Here is a 23,310-nt window from a genome sequence, read left to right as displayed (position 1 = left end):
TCCTTGCATCATTCCAAGTTTTGTCATCTATCTTACTTCTAGCATTTCCATTCTTTTGGAGAGATTTTCTGCCTCTTATCTGACTGGTGTTGGGTGGGAGGAGAAAGACATTTTGAATGGACTATTTGGACTATACTTTGGCTACAGATATTGCTTCCAGGAGACTGAGAACCAAACTTTTCCAAAGCTAAATTTTGTTTGTGTTGCAGGTATCGGCAGAGCCACTGCAAAGGCCTTACTAGCGTGTGGTGCAGAAGTTATTGCAGTAACCAGGACACAATCTGATTTGGACAGCCTTGTTCAGGGGGTAAGGTGATGAAATTGATAGCATAGGGTTTCTTTTGACCATCTCTTGTGAACAATTTCTGAATCCTGGTGAAGGGATTGCACTTCAGGCAGCATAACTGGAGGGAAATGGCGAGACAGCACTTTGAGTGTGGAATAGATGGAGTTTTGACCTGAAACATCGACTACGCATTTCCTTCCATAGATGCTACTTGATCCACTGAGTTCCACCAGCATCTTCTGTGCTGTTTCCAGTTTCTCTTGTCTCTCACTACTTTGAAATCATTGGAGAGTAAAATTGCATTTAACTTAAAGCAAAATTCTTAATATGCTGTAGATCTGAAATAATTAAAATAATAGTCTCCATGATGCAGAGGTGTCCTGTGCTGTGAGCAGCACTTGGCTGTGGATAGAGTAACCTAATGTTCAGTTCTAATCTCCCAATGTAGCGTTTGAGAGCTGACATTGAAATGCAGGACCTTGAGGCCCTCACCCTCCCCCCCCCCTTCCCCACTGCCATCCTACTGGCTAATGTACAGTGTCAGGAAATTAAAATTGAAGACCTCAGAGAAAGTCTGCAGTAGCAGAGGGACATCAGGGACTGTTGTGTACTCCACTTCACAGAGACATGCTCATCCCCACACTAGGCACAGGACTGTGTGGCCCAGACAATGGCATCAGGTAAAGGCAAAACCAGTGCCATTCCCTTCACGATAACTTATAGTGGTGGACAGGTGTTGCGTTCTGTCTCCTGCTTCTCCAACTTGAGGCATCTGGTAGTCAAGTGACATCCATTCCATCTGTTGAGGGAGTTCTCCACTGTCATCCTTGTAGCCGTGTAGATGTCAAGCTCCCATTGTGATCAGCAGTTAGAGGACAGCACACTGTGATCCCTTCCTGATCATCACGGGGCCAGCTTGAAGAAGTTTCCAACAAAATATCGCCAACAAGTTATCTACAGGTCGAGAGGAGTCCACATTCTCTATCACTGTTACGCTTCCATCAAGAACACTCGCTGTGCTATTGCAAAGCTGTTCTACTCCCAGCAAAAAGGCAGACACTGAAAATATTGTCAAGAGAGGCAGAGGAGCATTTTCAGGATTGTTTTAAATTAATGGACTGGACTATATTCAGGGATTAATGCAACACACACAAAAAGCTGGAGGAACTCAGCAGGCCAGGCAGTAACTATGGAAAAGAGTACAGTCGATGTTTCAGGCCAAGACACTTCCGATTTGGAGAACTGGATTATGCACATCTGTACTCATACTCCAGATGTGTGGTAGGGAGCATCCTAACATGCTGCATCAATGCATGTTATGGAAACTGCACTGCAGCAGACAGGAAGGATCTGCAATAGATATTCAAAACTGTTAACACATCACTGGCACCAACCTACCCACCATCAAGGACGTATATACAGAAAGGCGCTGGAAAAGTGTCAGTACCATCATGATGGACCTGTGGAAATATATGTGTAACACTGAGGTCTTTATGAATTTACAGCTTCCATAAAATGTAATGTGACAAAATGGAATCTGTGTGATCCCAGAGTGCTTTGCTGCTTTGTTGAAATATTTGGATGAAAGGCTTATAAGAAGGAGACATGTATTTTATGGCGGGGAGTATTTTTACAAGAGAGGAAAACAGGACATAGCTGCTGTGGGAGTTGGGTGGGTGGTTAGATGCCTCAAAGACAAATGTGACTTATTTAAGATGGATCAGATATGAAAGGAATGCAGTTAAGGATGAATTATTGGACTCTGTAATTGTATAACAATGATCTGTTTTGAGCTATAAGCTTGAAGCTACCTACCAATGACTTGATGTACGGAGGTAGACTTTCCCATGCAAGTAATGAACAGGCGTATAATTTGATCCACTCTGAGTTTGACTTAGTTAGTTATTGTATGTTAGAAGACCTAGCTGAACAGATCCCACCCACCCTGCTCATGGATTGTTTGTCCCACTCCCTTCAGGGAAGAGGCTATGCAATATCAAGACTAGGGCCACGAGACTTTAAAACAGTTACTTGCCCAAAGCAGTAAGGCTGATTGACACTTTCTCCCACTAACCTACACCTCCACACCCCCAACCACCACTGCTTTATCATTTCCTGTCTACTTTATCACCTCCTGTGCTTTGTGTCCCTTTTTGACAAAAAAATCTATCTACCTGTTGACTTCTTTGGTCTTTCAGTGCCCTGATATGTTGACAATCTGTGTGGACTTGGGTAACTGGGAAGCCACAGAAAATGCACTGAAAGATGTAGGTCCGGTAGATCTTTTGGTGAACAATGCTGGAGTTCTCATTAGGGAACCATTCCTGGAAGTTACCCAGGAAGCATTTGATAATTGAGTGACAATATCTTTAAAGTATAAATCTGATTAAGCATTAATTACTCTCGCTTGTATGGTTGAAAAGTCATATTTATTTTCCCTTGCAGGTAAATAAAAACTGGAGTTGAGAGCTTTGTCTAAAGTGTTTTTGTGAGTTTCAACGAGGTTGGAGAAAGCAAACTGCACTGTTGTTCAACAATCACTGAAGTTTTAGCTTGTATTTTGTAAAATATTTAGTTTAAGAATGATCTGCAGAACATTACATTTTTAAAAGCATTGTTTTTTTTTCACCTAGCAAAAAGGAGGAAGTTAGAGCAAGGAAAGCCATTGGGAGATGTGAGGCAACAAAGCCAGTGTATATTAGCTTGACTGAAGAAAGTTGGGGAATTGTGGTTTGTTGGGAGGAAAACACGTTTGAATATAGAAAGATATTTTTTTTTGCTTGAGGCTTGTTGCTTTTTTATCTCCATTGCTGCCTCCTAATCCAGCGACCTTTCCCCTCCTTATGTGGCAGTGGGGATCTATTCATCACACCAAATGCAGATCACAGCAGTGGGAGGAGCGCGTGACACATTCAACATGGTGATCAAGGCAGAATAACAATGTGAATGCTCAGCGGTGACTATGGTGTTGGGTATCTGGGGGAACAAGTGCTGGCAGGCAGGCATTAGAAGTTTAGCAAGAGTTGGTGCAAGGGGATCCAAAGGTTACGTCGTGGAGGAGTCATTGGTTTGAGTGTTATCCCATGGAACTGCTCTGTTTGAACAACCAGTGCATCATTCTCCACCACTTCCGTCATCTTCAACGGGTCCCCATTCTCCACTTCCCACAGGGATTGCTCTTTCCATAATTCCCTTGTCCAGAGGAAATGCTATACATGACCTTTCATCTCCTCCAATCAGGACCTCTAACAGTCCTTCCAGATGAGGCAACACCTCACCAGTGAGTCTGTTGGGATGATATACTGTGTCTGGAGCTCCCAGTGCTGCTGCTTCTACATGGCGAGACCCAACTTAGATTGAGGATCACTTTGACCAGCACTTCCGCTCAATCGTCAACAAGCAGGATTCCCTGCTGGTCACTCACTTTATTTCCAGTCCCATTTCGAAATGTTCTTCTACTGTGATGAAGCCGCTCTCAGGTTGGAGGATCAGCACTGCAAATTCCATCTAGGTAGGTTCCAAACTGATGCCATGGCCGTCATTGTCTCCAATTTCTGGTAATTTTTCCCCCTCGTCCTTCAATTCACCACCGTGCCCCCCCCATATCTTTTCTCACCTGTTTATCACCCCTCCGGCAGGAGACCTGTGTGTCATCAGAGGAGTCGATATATCTATGGCTGTGTGCCTGGAAACCCAGGATCTTTGAGATCTTCAGGCACAGAGCTGAAAAAAAACAACACAACAGATGTTGTTTGTTATGTCTCTCCGCTCGCTGGGAAAACGGAGACACCTCCTTCTCCCTTATTAGGGAGAGAAAGAGAGAGAGAGAGAGAGCCTGTGGTATGTCGTTTAGCAAAAGCATTTCAGGATGTATAATGTATACATTTCTCTGACATTGAATTATACCTTTGAACCCTGTTGCCTCTCCTCCTTCCCTTTCTCCCATGATCCACATTCCTTTCCTATCAGATTCCTTCTTAAACCCTTAACTTTTTCTACCTATCACCTCCCAGCTTCTTATTTCAACCCCTCCCCCACCTGCCTGACTTCTCCTATCACCCATTACCTTCAAGGTTGCACTCCTTTAACTCCCCAACATTCTGATTCTGACAACTCCCCGGCCCCGTTAACTTCATTCATTATTTTGATAGTGAATGCTCTTTTTCTTATTTTTCAGGATATTTAATGTTAATGTGAAAGCTGTGTTTCATGTTGGACAGGTAAGAGCACCACTGGACCCGTGATATAGTCATTTGTTAGATCTTTGCTGTTGCTCCTTTCTGCGCCTTGTGGTGCATTGGGCAGCAACCTTTGCCGTTTCTTTAGCATTTTTGTCTGTTTCCACGAGGTCGAGTTGCTAGCCTGTGTACAATGGCAATCATTTCCACATTAGCAAACTCAGCCTTCACACCGGCCAGTTGTGAAAATATGGTGCTCGATCCCATGTTTCCACTAGTGGAAAGTGTGGACTTGGTGAGATTTAGGACCTTGCCCAGCGGGTGAGTGAATTCACATGTGGTGCATGCACTAGAGTCATTGTGAGGATAGAGGACAACAACCCGCTGTACTTTGCGTCCACAAGCAAACGATTCCTAAGATCTACTATCAGTCCTTTGGCGCACAGGAAATCTATACTGAGCTTAGGTCTAGCAACTTTAGCCAAGACAAATTCCCATGTGCTAGAGTCGTCCTCTGAAGCAGAGCACCGTTCAACATGTTCCATAAGTCCAGATCCTGTTGCTGTTGGTGGCCTCCAGTGAGGGTTGGTCAGTCTCTGGCAGCTCACTCACTGTGTCCCTGTAAAGGGGTCCATTGCAAACGATAGATAACCCTGGCACAGATCCTACACAGATCCCTGATACATTGGCAATATTGAAGCTGCAGGCAGGCAGCACTTCTTGACATTCATGGCAAAAACAGAGACCCAGATTCAGAGCTGCGGGTGTGAGTCTGCCGACAGGGTTTATTGAGCCAGGGAGAGGAGGGGGAACAATGCACCTCTGTCTGGCTGCGTGTGGATGATCAGCCATCTTAGCAAGCTCCCTATAGTCCTTCATGGGTGTATTAGTGAGGGTTGTGCAAACTTGATCGGGCATTTGTTGCATAAAGATTTCTTTAAAAAATAAAACAAGGATGGTGATTGCCCAGGAGATGGCATGTGGTCCATTAGCTGAGAGCAACTGCTAGGTGTGTTCAGACTCAGACCTGGCTGTCCATAAATCTGTAACAGCTGAGTTTTCAGACTGACATATTTATCACGTGCCAGGTGGGTCTTCTAGTAGACTCACCACACCAGCTGCAGCACTTACCAAAGCCAAGATGTAGTAAAATTTGGCATTGTCTACAGTGATTTCTTGCAGTGTGAACTGGGACTCCACCTGTGTAAGCACGTGCTAGCATGCTGCTCTCAAAACTCTTTGACAGTTTGAAATCATCTGCGTTGGTCCACATGTCAAGTAACTCCAAAACTGTCCAAGAGCGTCTGGGTCACCAGCGTACGATTTTGTGAACATGTGAGAATTGTTTTTTGTGCTTAACTTCCTCTACTTCCGTTACAAGCAAACCAAAAGCAGTTGCCTTGCACTCATGTAATGAAGTCAGACACGATCTCTTCAAGTGAACACAACAACTCAATGATGGTGTTTGTGAATCATGTCAAATAATTTATATTATAAACAACGCATCATCTGTCAACCATTACATTACCCTACAAGGACAGGAACCTGCAGTAATGGGGGATGATTAAGGAGTTAAAGTATTTCTCTGCTGAGTTCTTCCAGCGTTGTGTACGCTGATGAAGGGTCTCGGCTTGAAACGTTGACTCCTCATTTCAACAGATGCTGCCCGACCTGCTCAGTTCATCCGGCTTTTGTACCTTTTGTGGAAGTTGCCTGACTCTGCACTGCAGATTAGTACCTTCTGGTTGGCAGTAGGACACCAGTCATTTTGATTTTTTAATGCAGCATTTGTGGAAATCAGTTCAGAGTTGAGGTGAGTGTCATTATCCACATTGGTCCTCTGATGGCTGAAAGGGTAATAATAACTGGTCTTGAACTTGGTGGTGTGGGACCTAAGGCTTCTATGCCTCCCTCCTGATGGCAACAGCAAGAAGAGAGCGTGGCCTGGGGGTTGGAGGTCTTTGACGATGGACGCTTCTTTCTAGTGGCAGCTTCCATGTAGATACTCTCATTGGTGGGGTGGGCTTTACCTGTGATAGACAATACTGCTCAGCAGATGTTAAAAGCCTCAATGTTCCTTCCTCATGCAGCAGGTTTATTTTTGTGGTTCTCTAGTTATAAAATGTTTAACTGAGATCAGACATCTCACAGAATTTAAGATACTGTCGTTCATATTGTACAGCACTTTTTACAGATGCCTAATAGTAATTATAAAATTGCCTTCAAGATAACCTCTACCAAGCTGAAATAGCAATTGAAAATGTTTCTGCCTTTGTCGTGTATAGTAACTTGTTGGTACAGTACTAAGTCCAGTAATGATCTTAAATTTTTTCCAAGATAATTGCAAAAGGAATGAAATGCCATGGGTCAGGTGGTTCCATTGTGAGCGTTTCCAGCCAGGCATTCTAATGTGCAATGAAAGACCTTGGCTCATACTGTGAGTTATACAGCCCACCTGCTTTGCTCTTTGAAAAATAGTTTCGATTTGGAGCTGGTTATTTTGTGCAATAAGCAAACTTGACATTATGCCTGTTTAACTATTTTGTAGTTCATGTTCACACACAGCCTCATAACATTTTTTTCTGGGTATTCTTGTGGCTGCTGTTCAGGCCACCATTGTGGAAGCTGGGTATTCTGAAAAGACTGTGTTAACATGAATAAAATGCAGCAAAGATGCTGACTTAGTGTCCTGCAGATGTGGAATAGTCTAAAGGAGAAGAGATAGGGGAAAAACATGATACTAAGGTCTGAACCCTAGCTGATAAACCTCGAGTGGAAATGGACTTCCCACTTAGATTTACTAAATTGACTTGAAGGACAGTTTCATTGTACATCCCTCAACAATTATGCTGATGTTGTCAGTCACAAAGTACTCCTTGCTGCTTCTAAACATTTCCGTTCCTCCTGCATTTGCCTTCTAGCTCAAGGGAGCTTCAGTATTTCTTTGGTTGGCTTCAGCTTCCCCATAGTTGTTATTTAATCAACCATTGATCACGACCATTATTTCATGGGTGTACTGATTTCAAATGACATACAAGTTAACAGACACAAAGTGATGGAATGACTCAGCAGGCCAGGCAACATCTATGGAAATAAGTACAGTCGATGGTTCAGGTTGAATCCTGTTATCAGTCCTGCTGAAGAGTCTCAGCCTGAAATGTTGACTGTATTTTTTTTCCCATAGATGCTGTCTGGACTGCTGAGTTTCTCCAGCATTTTGTGGGTATTGCTTGGATTTCCAGCATCTGCAGATTTTCTCTTGTTTACAAGTTAACAGAGGCAGCCTTTAAACACTTCAACCATTGGATGAGCATTTTGTTAAACCTTTTTGATCAAGTTGCCTCCTAAGCCTCATGTTAGCCATGCACCGGATAATAATTGGCCATAAGTGCTGGCTGTTGTTTTTTCAATCAGTTGCTGTACCTCCTATATCAAACTTTCAAAACTGGAATATTGTTTCTCCTGGGTTTTTGTCAATCGCTCACTATGTTGGTTACTTGTTGTTTTTCTCTGCTTTTTAAGGTGCCTCAAAAGGAGCTGTTGATATGCTAACAAAAGTGATGGCACTTGAGCTGGGACCACACAAGGTAAGCACTGACATGACCAGACAATGAGCATGGAAGTGATTATCTGATACTGTGAATAATTCTCTGAAAGCTCTAGTAAGATCTAGCCAGAATAGATTATCTGTAATCACCCTGTTTGTTGATGTATCTTGACATAGAGGCTTTTTCTTCCATCTATTAGCAATTCAGGTTTGTTAATATTTACTAACTTCCTCATGGAACACATTTCCTTAGATCTACTAATCCTGTTATCAAAATGGAGTTTTAAACCAAATGAAACTAAAACTTGGTTTTGAACCAACCAGCAACGTGGAACATCACTTCTATTGGCCCAGTAATTGAACCTTGGATGTCATGTTCATGTAAGTGCATTATTAACATAGAATACACGCAGAACAGTACAGCACAGTATAGGCACTTTAACCCAGGGCATTGTGCCGACCAATGTAACTAACTCCACAATCAATCTAAACTTTCCATCCTACGCAGCCCATAGCCATTTTTTGTTACATCATTTACTTATTCAACAGTCATTTAATTGTCTCTGTTGTATTAGCCTCTGTCACCATCCACACCTACCACTCTGTGTGTCAAACAAAATGCCCCTGATGTAGTTTGAACTTACTGTAATGGATGTCCTCTGGTATTGGCTATTACCACACGGGGGAAAAAGTGCTGTCTGTACACTCTGTTTATTCCTTTTAAAACCTTCTACACCTCTGTCAAGTCACCTCTTGCCCTCCGTTGCTCCAAAGAGTAAAACCATAGCTTGCTTATTATTACTATAGAAATGGATTTAACTTAAAATAACTTAAAAATACTTCATACCATCTTGAGGTTGAAATTAAAATGAGGTCTTAGCAGATTGATGAAGTATTCCACCATTCAATGGTATACTGTCTATTTGAATCTTCTGAGAATGTACTTTAGTATGATTTCACCAGCTGAGGGCCTTCAACGGTTTCCTGTGATTACTTCTGAAACTGGTATTTCTTTTACATGTGTAACATGCTGTAGAATTTCACTGATAATGTAATGGTTTCTCTGTAGCAGCAATGTTTGGGTTATGACTAGAGATAACGGGGTTAGGAATGCTGTTGTTCTTCCTTGTGAGTATGGAAGAGAGATTTTCACAATCATTTGCCAGGGAGAGATGAAGAGAGATTTTCGCAATCATTTGCCAGGGAGAGATGAAGAGAGAAGACGCGAATGGAGAGAGCTGGTAGACTGCCGGATGGGGTGGACTCAGAGTGAGGGTCCAAAGGGCAGTGATGCTCGGAGGAGGTCAATGGTTGACGATTGGCTTATCAGAGAGCTTCCACATTGCGCAATAGACAGTTTCATAAGACTGGGCCCCTTTTATTGTGTTTACTAACTATATAGTTAAAGTAAGAATTATAAAGCTTAATTGTTTAATTATGTATCGTGTACTGTTTGTTATTTTGGGGTACTGATTTGTAACAGGGGACACATCGTGCAGCAACCGTCCAAACAAGATTTCTTAAGTTTGGCTGAGCTGGGAGCTATCACAACCTATATTAAGCCACTAGCTGAAGCAAGAGTTACAATTGTGAGGGCTCGCCCGGGATTGATTCCATTGCATGATGAGTGATTACCCTGAACAATGAACCAGTGGGGTAGATATTTGTACTCCGGGTGAATCGTTATTTCGCATGTTAAGTACTGTTGATGTTGTGATTGTGAGCGGAGGTTTGATAAAATGGCGGGGGCAGCTCTCATTTTAATGCAGACTAGCACTGATGTAGCAGTAGCTGGGAGTGGAGATTTCAAAGACAGGGTTCTCTCATTTCTGAGGAGTGAGAGGAGAGAGTGGTCAGATTTGGAATGTCTAATTAGTCCATGTCCCCCAGTGAAGAATGAGAATTCTTGAGTTAGTACCCGCCTTACTTCTCTGGCGAATAAGTGGAAATATTAAATTCAAAGTCCCAGATATGGCAGGCTCCGCCTATTCTCTGAAATAATGCCCACCCCTAAAGGGGAGGAGGAGTATGAGACTTGGGTGGGACAGAGCGGATCTCTCAGTTGCTAGATGAGTGGCAGTACCCTAATGACATAAAGCCACAGAGATTGGTTGAAAGTTCGAATGGTGGGCTGCTGATGTTGTGAGAGACATCAGGTTTCAGTCTCTTGTGACAGCTGTCAATTACCTGCAAGCGCTGGACAATGCTTTTGGCCTGACAGGAAGCCCAATGGAACTCATGGTGGGGTTTCAGAACATGCGTCAGGAGAAGGGGGTGAAGCTTTCCATTTTTATTTTTCAGCTCGAGAGGCAGACAAATTGCTTGCAGTGCAGAGGGGCCATTCAAGCAGCTGAGGTGGATCAGCTAAGAATGGACCAGATAGCCAGGGGTGCCCAGTCCCATGACCGGATTGCCTGGGGTCTCCGACAGTCTCGTAAGGCGCACCACCCTCCAGCTTTTGTTGAGTTGATCAGAGAGGTACGGGAAGAGGAGAACGTGGCAGAGGCATGGGAGGACTCCATCAGCAGGGTACAGTCCTCAGTAGTGGTCCCCTGCAGTGAAGTGACCACAGATAGCCTACCCTGGGGAGCGGTAGAGGCGATTGTGGCTGAGTTGAGAATGGAGATACGTCGGCTGTTATCAGCAGATGTGACCCCCCCACCGTATGATGGAGCTGTTGGGGGGGGGGGTGGATTCCCGAAAGGGACGAACAATGCGGAGGGCTGCTGGCAGCAGGTATCATGCCAGAAGGATAGTGAGCCCCTGGGTACCTCAGCAGAGAGAGTCATTGGGAAAACTTAGAGGAAACCCAGTGAGGGAATGGCCTGGTGTCTCTGGTACATTCCCAGCAATGTACCAAGGAATCCCCGAAAGCAAAAGGCCCAATTCCTGAAGACTTAGTGGGAACATGCTCCAGTGTGTCTCTTGTTATGAATGCACCACAGCTCTGAGGGGCCAAAGGGTGCGGGGTAGCCCCCTCCTTTGTGAGAATCGCAAGAGCATTATTGGGTTGAGTCAGGGGACCCAGGAAATGAGAGAGAGACATGGCCATTGTCTCCTGGAGACAACGTTTGTGGATTGGGGACTATGCTACGTGCAAGCCCTCGGGCAAAGTGGGGTGGTTGAGAGAGGGATTGCATCACCCCAACTTGATTGACATCTACTACCCGGTGAGTTAAGATAAAAGGGGGGGCTGTAGGGACAGCCCCTCAGATGCACCAGAAGAAACGCTAGCGATCCCATAATAGTGGGAAGCCATTTGAAGGAAGCCACGTGCGTTCGGTTCCCTTGCCTGGGGGCTGGTGGCTGGTACCACGGAAAACGACTTGGAACTAACAACGGGGAACCAACTGCCCCGAACCAACGGATTGGCCTCATAAAAGTCCCTGGCAAGTTTAAAACCGTCTCTCTTAAACCCAAATAGCTGCAGCTTGAAAGGACAGTGACTTTTATCTTTCCATTGGACAATACAATATCCCCTAGACAAACGATAGAGCTATTGCTTAATTGATGATTATTATTATACCCGCGTTTTTAGATTGAGTATTGGCGACGTATTTTATCTGAATGTCTGTATTAATCTTATTTTTGTGCCCCTTTATAAATAAAGACTTTTAAAAATAGTACCATCAGACTTCAACGGTCCTCTTTATCTTTGCTGGTAAGTGACCCAGTTACGGGGTTCGTAACACTCTACAAATAGAGGGTATTTATGCTAGAGCCATACTCGACACCGAGTCGCAGGTCATGTTGTTGTACCGTTCGTTTTACAACCGGCATCTGAAGCATTTACTATTGACCCCATTCAGGGCACTGGAGATCTGGGGGCTTAGTGCTGGTGATTATATATACGACTGTTATTTGTCAGTGAAGTCGGAGTTCTCGGATGCCGATGTGGGAGTGTCTGAGGTCCTTGATACATTGGTGCTGGTTCGTCCGGGCTCTGTTGAGATGGGCGGCGTTTCAATTCTGGTGGGAACCAACACCCCTCTCATGAGGGCCAGCAAGGAGAAAGCTAGTGAGAGCTTTCTGGGAACATTGTCCATGCACCCGGGGTTTCAAACTGCTCTTGAGGAAGTGCGTGGCTGCATCAGGCCAGATACCGAATGTCTAGTTCACCCAGTCAAAGCCAATGATAATACGGCCCAGGGAAGTAGCGAGGGTGATGGAGACCCCCCGAGCTCTGAAGCGCCTGTAACCTTGCAGCAGGTCATGGAGAAGACGGTGGGGGATGTGAACTTCCTTGAGGTGTCGGTGTATCTGGATGACCTCATAGTATTCAGATCCACCTTGGAAGAACATGAAGTGAGGCTGCTGAACTGCCTGAAACCTGAAGGGTTAACACTTTCCCTGGACAAGTGCCAGTTCTGCCAAACGTCCGTTAGCTGTGATGGGCACATGGTCTCATGGGATGGAGTAGCTACAGATCCGGCTAAGATTGGTTACCACTTGGCCCAAGACCCCAGACTGTGAGCACTCTGCACTTGTTCCTTGGGTTCTGTGGTTACTGTCAGAGGTTTGTGAAAGGCTACATGAAAGTGAGTCACCCATTGAATCAGCTTCTGTGCAGTTGCCCTCCCTTGGGAAGAAAGAGAGGGGGAGAAAAGGACAGGAGTGTGGTGAGCATCTTAGCCCGTCGGAGCCCTTTCTGTCGCTGTTGATCAGGCACTGGTGCTGGCTTTTGCAGACCCCCGATTACCATATGTATTGCACACGGATGCTAGCCGACAGCATTTAGGGGTCATCCTGTATCAAGATCAGGGCACCAGGTTGAGACGCACTGAGTTTGTCAGCCAGAGTCTGTCGCCCTCTGAGAAAAACTATCCCACGCACAAGTTGGAATTTCTGGCGTTGAAATAGGCGGTGGTGGATAAGCTGAGTGACTCCCTCTACGGGGCCAAGTTTAAGGTGTGGACGGACAACAACCCCCTAACTTATATCCTGACCTTGGGGAAACTGTATGCCACAGGCCATCGGTGGTTGGCAGCATTGTCTGCCTATAATTTCAGCCAGGGAGCCGGAACATTGATGTGGATTCTTTGTCCCGCAGGGTGCATGAGGGACTGGACAGGGATGAGGAGTGGGAAAGCAATCCTGCCCCTGGGGTGAAAGCCATGAGTCAATTTGCCATCACCGTGAAGGCAGAGGGAAAGGAGAGGCAGGGTCGAGCAGTGGATCAATTGGGGGCTTCTGATGACACCATACCCCAAGTTTACTGTAACCTGACTGCTCTGAAGACTAGTCAGATGCTGGAATTGAGCTCTGGGGAAGTGGCAGCTGCTCAGCGAGATGATCCGGGCATCGGTACCATTTGGGCGGCAGTCGAAAAGGGAGACATGGCTCAGGTGGAGAAGACAAAACACGCATTAGTGTCTCCATTACTATGAGAATGGCCTTGGTTGGATTTCCAGAACCAGATCTTATACCGGGTCACGTCACCCCCAGACCGACCTCGGCATTTCCAGCTGGTTCTGTCCCATAAGTATCGGAGGATGGCGTTCAAATCACTTCATGATGATTCTGGACATTTTGGGGTGGAAAACACCTATGAATTGCTCAGAGACCAGTTTTACTGGCCCCGAATGAAGATGGAGGTCGAAGAATACTGCAAGTCGTGCATTCGATGCATACAGCAGAAGACACTGCCTACGCGGGCAGCTCCTTTGTCCCACTTGCAGAGTGTAGGGCCTCTGGACCCGGTGTGTATGGATTTCCTGTCCATAGAACCTGATGCCAGCAACACAGCGAATGTCTTCGTCATCATGGACCACTACACCAGATATGCTCAGGCTTTTCCTACCAAGGTGAATACAGTGGCAGAAGTGTTATGGGAGAAGTATTTCATTTATTATGGCCTTCCCAGGTGCATACGTAGTAATCAGGGACAGGATTTTGAGAGCCGACTCATCTATGAGTTACTGGGTATGCTTGGAGTCAAGAAGTCGAGGACCCCACCCTATCACCCACAGGGTAATCCCAGCCAGAGAGGTTTAATCGGACACTAGCTAGACAGGCTCGGGACCCTGGAGATCAGCAAGAAGAGCAGGTGGAGTCAACTTATTGGGCATCTGGTCCAGAGTTACAATTGTAGACAAAATGAAGCTACTGGGCACTAGCTGGATTATCTGATGTTTGGGCGTGAGGCAAGGTTGCCCATTGACCTTTGTTTTGGGGCTGAGGAGGGTGACTTACCACCAAAGACTTCTGAAGTATGTGTCTGACATGAGAAGTGAGTTGAAAAGGGATTATGATTTAGCTGGGGTCGCGGCTGCCAAGCACAATCAAGGGAATAAGTGGAGATATGATCAAAAGGTGAGATTCTCCCAACTCTTGCCGGGAGATGTGGTGGAGAGTCAGATGCCAAACCTACCAGTTTTCTGGGTGAAACCAGAGGATGGGAATGGGCCTGTCAAGATTCTCCATCAGAACCAACTGTTGCCCCTGGGACAAGTGGTGCAGGTAGACCCAAAGCCCGACTTGGAACCTATACCTAGTAGAAGGACTTAGCGAAAATGCGGAGTGACTACCGGGCCCCACCCGAGAGGGATACTGATTTGGAGGATGAGGACCTGGATGTGTGATATATGCTACCTTTCGCTAATTCCCCATTGATTGAGGAAGAAACTCTAGGCCCTTCTCCCATTGAGAGGTGAAGTGCGGGGGCTATCTGCGGGCAGCCTGGGTTGCAGCGGGACTCTGCAGGGGAGGAAGCGGGGTTTGATCATGGGACAGAGGGTTCCAAATTGCAAATGGGTATGAGTGATAGATTGGGGGAGGCCTTGCCAGGTAGACAGAAGTATCCCTAGTAGCATTGCATTCTGAAGAGCTAGATGATGGAGTGCGGAGGTTTCAGAGTTAGGAGACCACCAGATAGGTTGGCCTATGTAGCACCAGGGGAATAAAGTGTGACCCCCTTCTGTTTTGGGGAGCTATCCAGGCCTTTTACACCTGGATTGGGCTGTGTGTTTTGCAGGAAGGGTTGGCAAAATATTTCAATATCATGAGGACATGACTAAGTTTGGTGGGGGGAAGAGCGTAACATGCTGTGGGGTTTCACTGATAATGTAATGGTTCGTCTTTAGCAGTAATGTTTGGGTTATGACTAGAGATAACTGGGTTTGGAATGCTGTTGTCCTTTCCTGAAGTCTGGAAGAGAGATTTTCGCGGTTTTTTGCCGGGGAGAGATGAGGAGAGAAGACGCGAGCGAGTTGGTAGACCACCAGATAGGATTGACTTGGAGCAAGGGTCCAAAGGGCAGTGACAATTGGTTTATCAATGAGCTCTAACATTGAGCAATAAACTGTCTTGTAAAATTGGGCCCCTTTTCCATTTTTCTCATTTTCTTTATTAACCATACAGTCGAAGTAAGAATTATAAAGCTTAATCGTTTAATCACATATTGTGTACAGTTTGTTATTTCGGGGTACTGATTTGTAACAGGGGACACATCGCACAGCATCCACCCAAAAGAGATTTCTTAAGTTTCCCCCTATAGATCACCCCCTATTTCTTAAGATCACCCCCTAGAGTAAGCCGCCAGCTGAAGCAAGAGTTACACGTGGTATGAAGAGTTAACAGCAATTACCACAATATTGTACAGACTAATTTTAATCATTGGATGTATTGAAAAATGAAATGTGTAGCAAGGATATTGAATTTTACAGATGTGGTTCAGATTTCTCAGTTTCTTCATTTTGGAAGAGATTTCTGGAATTTTAAAGGTGAAAATCTAAAAGTACCTAGTTTATGTTGTAATAAAGCAGCATTTTTGAATCTGGCACAGTTAAGAGTGAATGCCGTGAACCCCACAGTGGTGATGACTGCAATGGGTCGGATTGCATGGAGTGATCCAGTAAAAGCAGCAGGAATGTTGTCTCGCATCCCAATGGGCAAGTTTGCAGGCAAGTGACAAGGATAATTTTGACACTTTGAATGTTCATTCTGAGCTGTACTTACAGACCTGAAGGAGTTTGAACACAACTATCATGGCCAATAGCATGAACCATGACTTTGTCTGGGTGTGTATTGGGCATCATCGACTCATAAAACTAGCAAGACTGCTCTTAAAATTGGTGGCTTGTGAATCCAGTACAACTGCTAGTGTCTCAACAAGATTAAACATGATTAAAAGATTTTAATTACCAATAAATATTAGAGAAAGCAGGCAAATAGCATTTTGAACTTCAGCGTTCAGTAGGGCCTTATAAATGACCTGAAACAAAATATATTATCCTTTAATCTTATTCATAGACAAAACATTGCTTTTGCATTTTGCTTCCCTTAGATGACTGAAGATGAGCTGTAAGCTTGTAATACAGAAACTAGGGCTATATTTGTGCCAGGAACTTAGGAGATGGTGGGTGGCTGGAACAGCAGGATGAGAATTAAAGTACTTGCAATCACTGTGTAATTCTTAAAAACAAAAAGAAAACATTCAAAATATTAAACCTTTTAGCTAGCTTCAAGATATGACCTAACATCTGCCTTCTTGGGATGTGAGAGGGAAAATTTTAAGGGTCAAGCACTCCGTCTAGTGATCCCTGTTGGTTTGTTTTGTGTAGGATTTTGATCAGAGTATTAGTGATATAGATCGTGGAAACTGGCCCCTTGACCCACTCTGTCGAGTGATCCCTTTTGGTTTGTTTTGTGTAGGATTTTGATCAGAGTATTAGTTATATAGATCGTGGAAACTGGCCCCTTGACCCAAACTGTCCATGCTGACCAAGGTCCCCAATCCAGCCTGCATTTATTCTGTATCCTTCTAAGCAATTCCTTCATAAAGTTATCCCTAAATTGAAGGGTCTCTTCCTCATCAGTGATTTTGTTAATATCATTCTCACTCTTCTTTATCATGACTCCTACAGTGACATCCAAATCAGGACTGAGTACTCAAGCTTTGTAGAACTCCACTGAACACCGCCTTTGAATGACCAATTATTCTGCACCTGCCCACCTTCATCAAATTTTAGATTAAAAGTTTTTTTTCTCTCATTCCTCCTGCAGAACTTGAAGATGTAGTGAATGCAATAATTTTCCTCCTCAGTGACAAAAGTGCAATGATAAATGGAGTGACCCTGCTTGTGAACGAAGGATTTCTATCTTCATAAAACAATTCATGGGCTAATCATGCAATAAAAGGAAAATTCTGTTTAATCCAGTTGTAAATGGTTTTAACGTTGCAAAGAGCCCACTTCAAACATTTCACTGTTTATTCCTGGGAACTTTGTGCGATAATGTTGCTGAAGTGTGTCAGATTTTCTAATGCATCTGTTCAAGCTGAATGACTCTCTCAGTTTCTGTCTTTAATGCGGCATGGTAGCGTTGTAGCACAACCCTTCACGGTACCAGAGACCCGGGTTCATTTCCCAACACTGTGTGTAAGGAGTTCATACATTCTCCCCGTGATCTTGTTGGCTTCCTCTGGGTGCTCCAGTTTCTTCCCATGGTCCAAAGATATACTGGTTGGGAGGTTATTTGGGCATTGTAAATTGTTCCGTGATTAGGCTAGGATTAAAATCGGGGAACTGCTGGGCAGCATTGCTCAAAGGGCCAATTCCTCACTGTATCTCAATTAATAGAATCCCAAACAAGAGAAAAATTGGCAGGTGTTGGAAGTCAAAGTAATACACTCAAATTACTGGAGGAACTTTTCAATTCTACTTCCCATTCTGACATGTTAGTCCACGATCTCTACTGCAGTGATGGGGACACATTCAAGTTGGAGGAGTGACACCTTATATTCCATCTGAGTAGCCTCCAACCTAATGGCACGAACATCGATTTTTCAAATGTGTTAATTGCCCTCCTCCCACTTTCTCTTTTACTATTCCCATTTTCTGTTTCCCCTTCTCATCTTTTCTCCTTTCCTGCCAATCACCTCCCTATTCCCCCTTCCCCCTCTTCCATGGCCTTCAGTCCTGTCCTATGAGATTCCCCCTTCTCCAGTACTTTATCTCTTTCACCAGTTGACTTCCCAGGCCTTTACTTCAGCCCTCCCACTCTCACAATTTCACCCATCACTTGTACTACTTCCTCCTCTCCTTCCCCCGCTTTATTCTAACCTGGTCTCCTTTTTCAAGTCTTGATGAAGGGTCTTGGCCCGAAACATTGACTGTTTACTCATTTCCATAGATGCTGCCTGGCCTGCTGAGTTCCTCCAGCATTTTGTGTGTATTATATTAATTTAAATAAATAAATAAGATTGTGGGCATTAGTCTGACAAACTTCAACAAAGAGTTAGCATTATGAGTAATATTTTAAAGAAAATCTATTAAAATGTTGCATCAGATAGGTTCATGAACATTTATAACAGTTTTAGTTCTAATGCAATCTGATTTCTGAATTACTAACAACATGGATAACAGTTGTCTGAAAAAGAACTGCAAATACTAGAAATCCAAATGAAAAATTGCACAGGTATTGGATGAACATAGACAATGGAACAGAATTAGATCATTTAGTCTTCCGAGTCTTCACTGCCATTGTTATGAGTGATGAACAGACCTGATGGACAATGGGGTACAGAGTTAACCATTCTCCCCCGAGAAACACAAACTATTACATTTGCTATGCTGACCATGAGAAAGAGAGACAGAAAAACAAACAACATCGGCGACAGATAAGAGAGAGGGGGAAATTGCTGATTAACCATACTGTGACTCCTTTTTTGAATTATTTACTGTTTCGCTGCAAGGACAGTAGTTTGCTCATAAACATTCCTCAGTGGACTGAAGGAGTGGGCTTATTTGATGGTCACAGTCATTCAGGAGTGATGGATAGCTGAGTCCCCGTGAGTAGGGATAAAAGACAGGTCTGGAGAGACACCCTCCAGACACGCCAGTGGACACTGATTGAGTGTTGGAACCCACAAGAAAGGTGGCGGCTTCAGAGACCAAACCAGGAGATCAGCCAGTAAAGCTCACAGTGTTAAAGAAGGGCCGGTGGGGACTTGAGTGTGTGTCCACTCATGCCAGAGTGACGAGTCCACCACAGAAGAACGGTCTAGCAGAAGGACGGAGAGGTCATAACTGAATGACCAATACGACGGATTAAGAAAGTAAAGCAAGGTTTGCCTGACTGTAGCTGTTACATCTCGCTCGCTCGCTCTCACTCTCTCTCTCCAATGATTACAACCATAACTACATCAGCACTTATGAACTGAACTGAACTTTATACTTTTCTACGACAATTTATTTACCCCTAGACATCGATAGCTTATTATTGATTATTATTATTCCTACACTTTTAGGTTTATTACTGCTAACTTTTTTTATATGTATATTTGCATTATTGATATGGTTTTGCTTATTTTTTATTAATAAACACCTTTAGTATAGTACCACCAGACTCCAACGAATTCTTCTTTCTCTGCTGGTTAGACACCCAGTTACGGGGTACATAACACCATTCCATCATGGCTGATTTTTCATATCTCTCAACCCCATTCTCCTGCCTTCATCCTGTAACCTTTGATGCCCTTGCTAATCAAAAACTTAACCTCCTCTTTCAATATACCCAATGACTTGGCACGATGAATTCCATGGATTGAGAGAGAATGAATGTTTTAGATCTGACTTTAGAGATTAAAATAAGATTATTCACATACTTTAAGTTGCAAAGCAGAAGTGATGTAGCCTTGTTTTTGGATTTCACCAAGAGTGGTTGAAGTTTTTATAAAATCAGAGCTAATTTGCTTGGAGGAGGTTTAAAGTACACGAGAACGGCAGGGAGTGGGGAGAGGAGATATTAAACTTTGTCTGAAATCAGTGGGTTGGGTAGCAGCTGTAGAGTGGGATAACTGAGTTTATGTTACATGATGATCATGTTGTGTTTTTTTCCCAAAACTGGCCAGATCAGACACAAGTAGGAAAGGCTGCTTATCTGAAATTGTTGAATAGAGTCTTGAAGGTCGCAAGGTGCCCGGATGGAAAATAAGATGATGTTTTTGGAATACAAGGTGGGTTCTGAAAGTGTGTGGGAGGACAAAGGAGGATGGGAATGGGTTTGAGAATTGACATGGCAGCTAAAGAGAAGCTTAGTCATTATTGTAGAATGCACAGAGGTGATATGTAAGGCATAGGATAATGTAGTGAAAGCAGTTTTTGATTCTTGTATCAAATGTAGGAACTTCTGAAGCAATATGGTCACCACACATTAAACCTTAAAAAGCAATCCTCTAAAATGATCTTCTACCAGAAGTGATTAGTTCTTTGATTCTTATAAAATGTTATGGCTGTATTACATCAACTCCATGTAACTGTTACATTTCCATAGTGACAGATTGTGCTACAATATCTCCATTAGGAGGCAGTAGCATCTTTCTCAGAACCAGCAAGAAATAACTGGTGCAACAGTGTAGCTGAAACGTTATGTGAAGAGGCTGATTTACCCAGCAGGAACTATTCTTTAAAGTTGTTTGTTAGCATTGCCAGCAGTGGAGGTAAAATGACACTTGGCACAGCAAACACAAATAGTAAGAAGGGTTCCTGGTAAGACATGGACGGACTGACATGCAGTGTTTTCAGCGTTTCTTTAAAGAGCAAACAAGATTGTGAGTGAAAAAACACTGGTCTGGGTTGCAAAACTCTTCACTTTATCTTAGGTAGTGCTGATTTATTTTCTGGCAGGGAATCCAACACCAATATGACAGTCATGATGGAACCCCTTGTGCTTCCAGAATTATCGCCACAGTAGTGTTGATCAGCCTTTGTGGTTGAGGTTATGCTGCAGCAGAAAACTTGCTAAACTTGCAGTGTAACTACTCTGCATCCTGTAGTTACTGTCTAATCATTAGCTGCTTTAAAAATTATTCTGCTTGAATTATTTACATTTCCTTATGCTTTGAGGTTGTGTTTATCTCAATTCTAGTCCAACTGTTGATAAAATATTAGTCTGGATAGATTCTTGATAGTTGGCATGAATGTAAGTGCCTTGATTCTGAAGAGTCCAGAGTGGTATGAAGAGCTATTTTCAGTTGAATCTTTAAAATATAATCAAAACATATGTATTACAAAGGTAATAAAAAAACAATCAAGGTAATGAGGATACTACAATATTTAATGAAATTCATTTTAAAACACATTTTGGTTCAAGAGTTTGCACCTTGAGAATGTATCATTAGAAATCTCCAAACTTGTATGAATGCATTTAAGATATCACAAAAAACAAGACAAAAATAAACACTGATGTTCCTGGGAGTGCCGGAGCTCTCATTGGGTTAAGGCTGGGATGTTATATTAGAATAAAGTATTAGGGGTCAAATCATGCAGGCCAGTGATACATATGAAGAGAAGACAGCATGTTGGCAAAACTGGTTTGTTAGTACCAGCTGGAGCACGTGAATGCCACATTGCTAATTACAAACTGCATGTGCAGTTTCTATGTAATATGTGGAATGGAGAAACCCTGATCAATTATCTGTCATAACATAAGTCTGCTAGTGTTGTAATAAAGTTAATGAATAGAACAATTAAACACCGACTTTACATAACCAGCAGAAAGCCTTTATCACGCAAGTCTTTCACATACACAAGCCTTTCCCCCCTTCCCCCCTCCCCCTTTAAATTTGCATTTTACCCATGCTGCACTCAGTGATCCCATACTAATCAGAGCCACTTACAGGAAGGTCATAAGTATGTCTACAATAATTAACACTGCAGTATCCCTCATTTTGATTTCCTATAACCATGTAGTTAGAAAAAAGCCAAAGTAAATTGTGCAAAAAAAAAGTTAATTTACACAAAAATCTTAATAAACTTCCATGTCCTCTGAGGGACTCAGAATATTTAAATGCTTATCTGAAACAATGTTTAAAATGTTGCCACAATAAATGGCAATGCAACAGGAGTCCAGACTTTAATAATTGTTAATGTGATCTGCTATGCATAGGTCTAAACGTCCTGATAATATTAGACAGCACCAATAAGGGCAGTGAACCGATTATGAAGGTCTAAACAGCTACTGCACAGAGAAACAATCAGGGATCATGTTTTCTGGCAGTGAAGTTGCAGATAAAGCAGATTAACAGGGAATCCAAATCCGTGTTTTCATATAGTCCAGCTTCACATTAAAAATCAAAAAGTTAAGATCACAAAGATGAAATGACCCAGTAATACTGATTCCACAATGGAAGAATAAATTTGGCAATCACTGCATTGAGTTGGATAAAACTACCAAAAGTGGGGATACTGCAGCTTAAAACAAAATGGAGTCCACTCATGAAGACGGTCACATTGCCTCACATTAAAAATCCAACACATTGCTAAGAGAGTAATTACTGACTTCAGGACTTGACGCTCAAGGCTAGCTGTTCCAACAAGAGAGGCGACAAGAACACTCTCTTCTGCAGTCTCATTCCACACAGGGCCACGATTTGGATAAAATACCAGCAGATTGCGTTGCCGTGAAGGTATGGTTCTTGGACAGCCTCTTCCTAGAAAACAGTGCACTTCTTTCTACGCTTTTTTACAGGTGGTGGACACAGCACGGCTCGAATTGCTTCATCAAAGACCGTCTTTAGACCCCGCTGAGTAAGAGCAGAGCATTCCAGATACTTCACAGCACCTGCAGAGGGCAAACAACTTTGAAAATACAAATCACATCAGATGTTCAAGCTCTCCATGCCAGTGCTTTCATTATTGAGCTTTTCTATTTGCCCAGTTTCCTGGTGTAAAGTTACCTATACACGATCTTTATGTATCACAGTCCTTCCAACTTTAGGTTGCAGATTTTTAAAAGAGCAAATATTTTAAGTATACATTTAGTTTTTGCCAAAATGCAATTGACAGCAAACCAGAATCTCAACAGATCACGGTTGTCATGGTAAAGACACACATATATGGCATGGAGAGAAAAAGGAATGTACCCTTGATGCTCTTTTGCCTGCTATGCCATTCAAAAAAAGATCACACCTCAACTCTTGCCTTAGCTTCTCTCTCCTGCACGACCCTGTGGTCGCCCATTCCCGTTAGGTGTACAAATCCACAGCATTTTCTCTTGAAGAACCAACACCGGAACGCTCCTTGCTGTGAATTCCAAGGATTCATTACACTGATGTACGACATTCTTACCACAGTCACACTACACAAACAGCCTCTCAGGCTTACCAGTCATGCTGACTACCACGTATCGATCTCTACCAACCCCATTTAACAGCACTTGGCGTTTTTTTTTTAAATGCTGTTTCAACAAACCAACAACTCAGTTGAAAACATGGCTTAGTTTTATTTCTGACTTGGCTCAACTTATCTGTCACAATCTTGAAATCCCTGGGTTTTGGATTTTCAACTACTGGATACTGT

The 23,310-nt window shown here is 43.4% G+C and overlaps 1 protein-coding gene and 1 pseudogene across 1 annotated transcript in view; one reads left to right on the top strand and one right to left on the bottom strand.

Annotated features, from left to right (window-relative positions):
• The window catches only part of LOC132380345 (L-xylulose reductase-like), a 47,574-nt pseudogene extending 29,414 nt beyond the window's left edge, over positions 1 to 18,160 (top strand).
• Positions 18,161 to 21,046: 2,886 nt separating this feature from the next.
• LOC132380065 (ras-related C3 botulinum toxin substrate 3) overlaps positions 21,047 to 23,310 on the bottom strand; it is a 30,368-nt gene continuing 28,104 nt past the window's right edge. Inside the window, exon 6 of the mRNA XM_059948575.1 lies at positions 21,047 to 22,573. Coding sequence (XP_059804558.1) covers positions 22,443 to 22,573 — 131 coding nt within the window. The 3' untranslated portion in view covers positions 21,047 to 22,442. The remainder of the gene's footprint in view (positions 22,574 to 23,310) is intronic.

The sequence above is a fragment of the Hypanus sabinus genome, chromosome 23, assembly GCF_030144855.1.
Source record: "Hypanus sabinus isolate sHypSab1 chromosome 23, sHypSab1.hap1, whole genome shotgun sequence".
NCBI classification, from domain to species: domain Eukaryota; kingdom Metazoa; phylum Chordata; class Chondrichthyes; order Myliobatiformes; family Dasyatidae; genus Hypanus; species Hypanus sabinus.
Note: the sequence above shows the minus strand (reverse complement) of the source record. Positions and strands in the feature narration are given on the sequence as shown.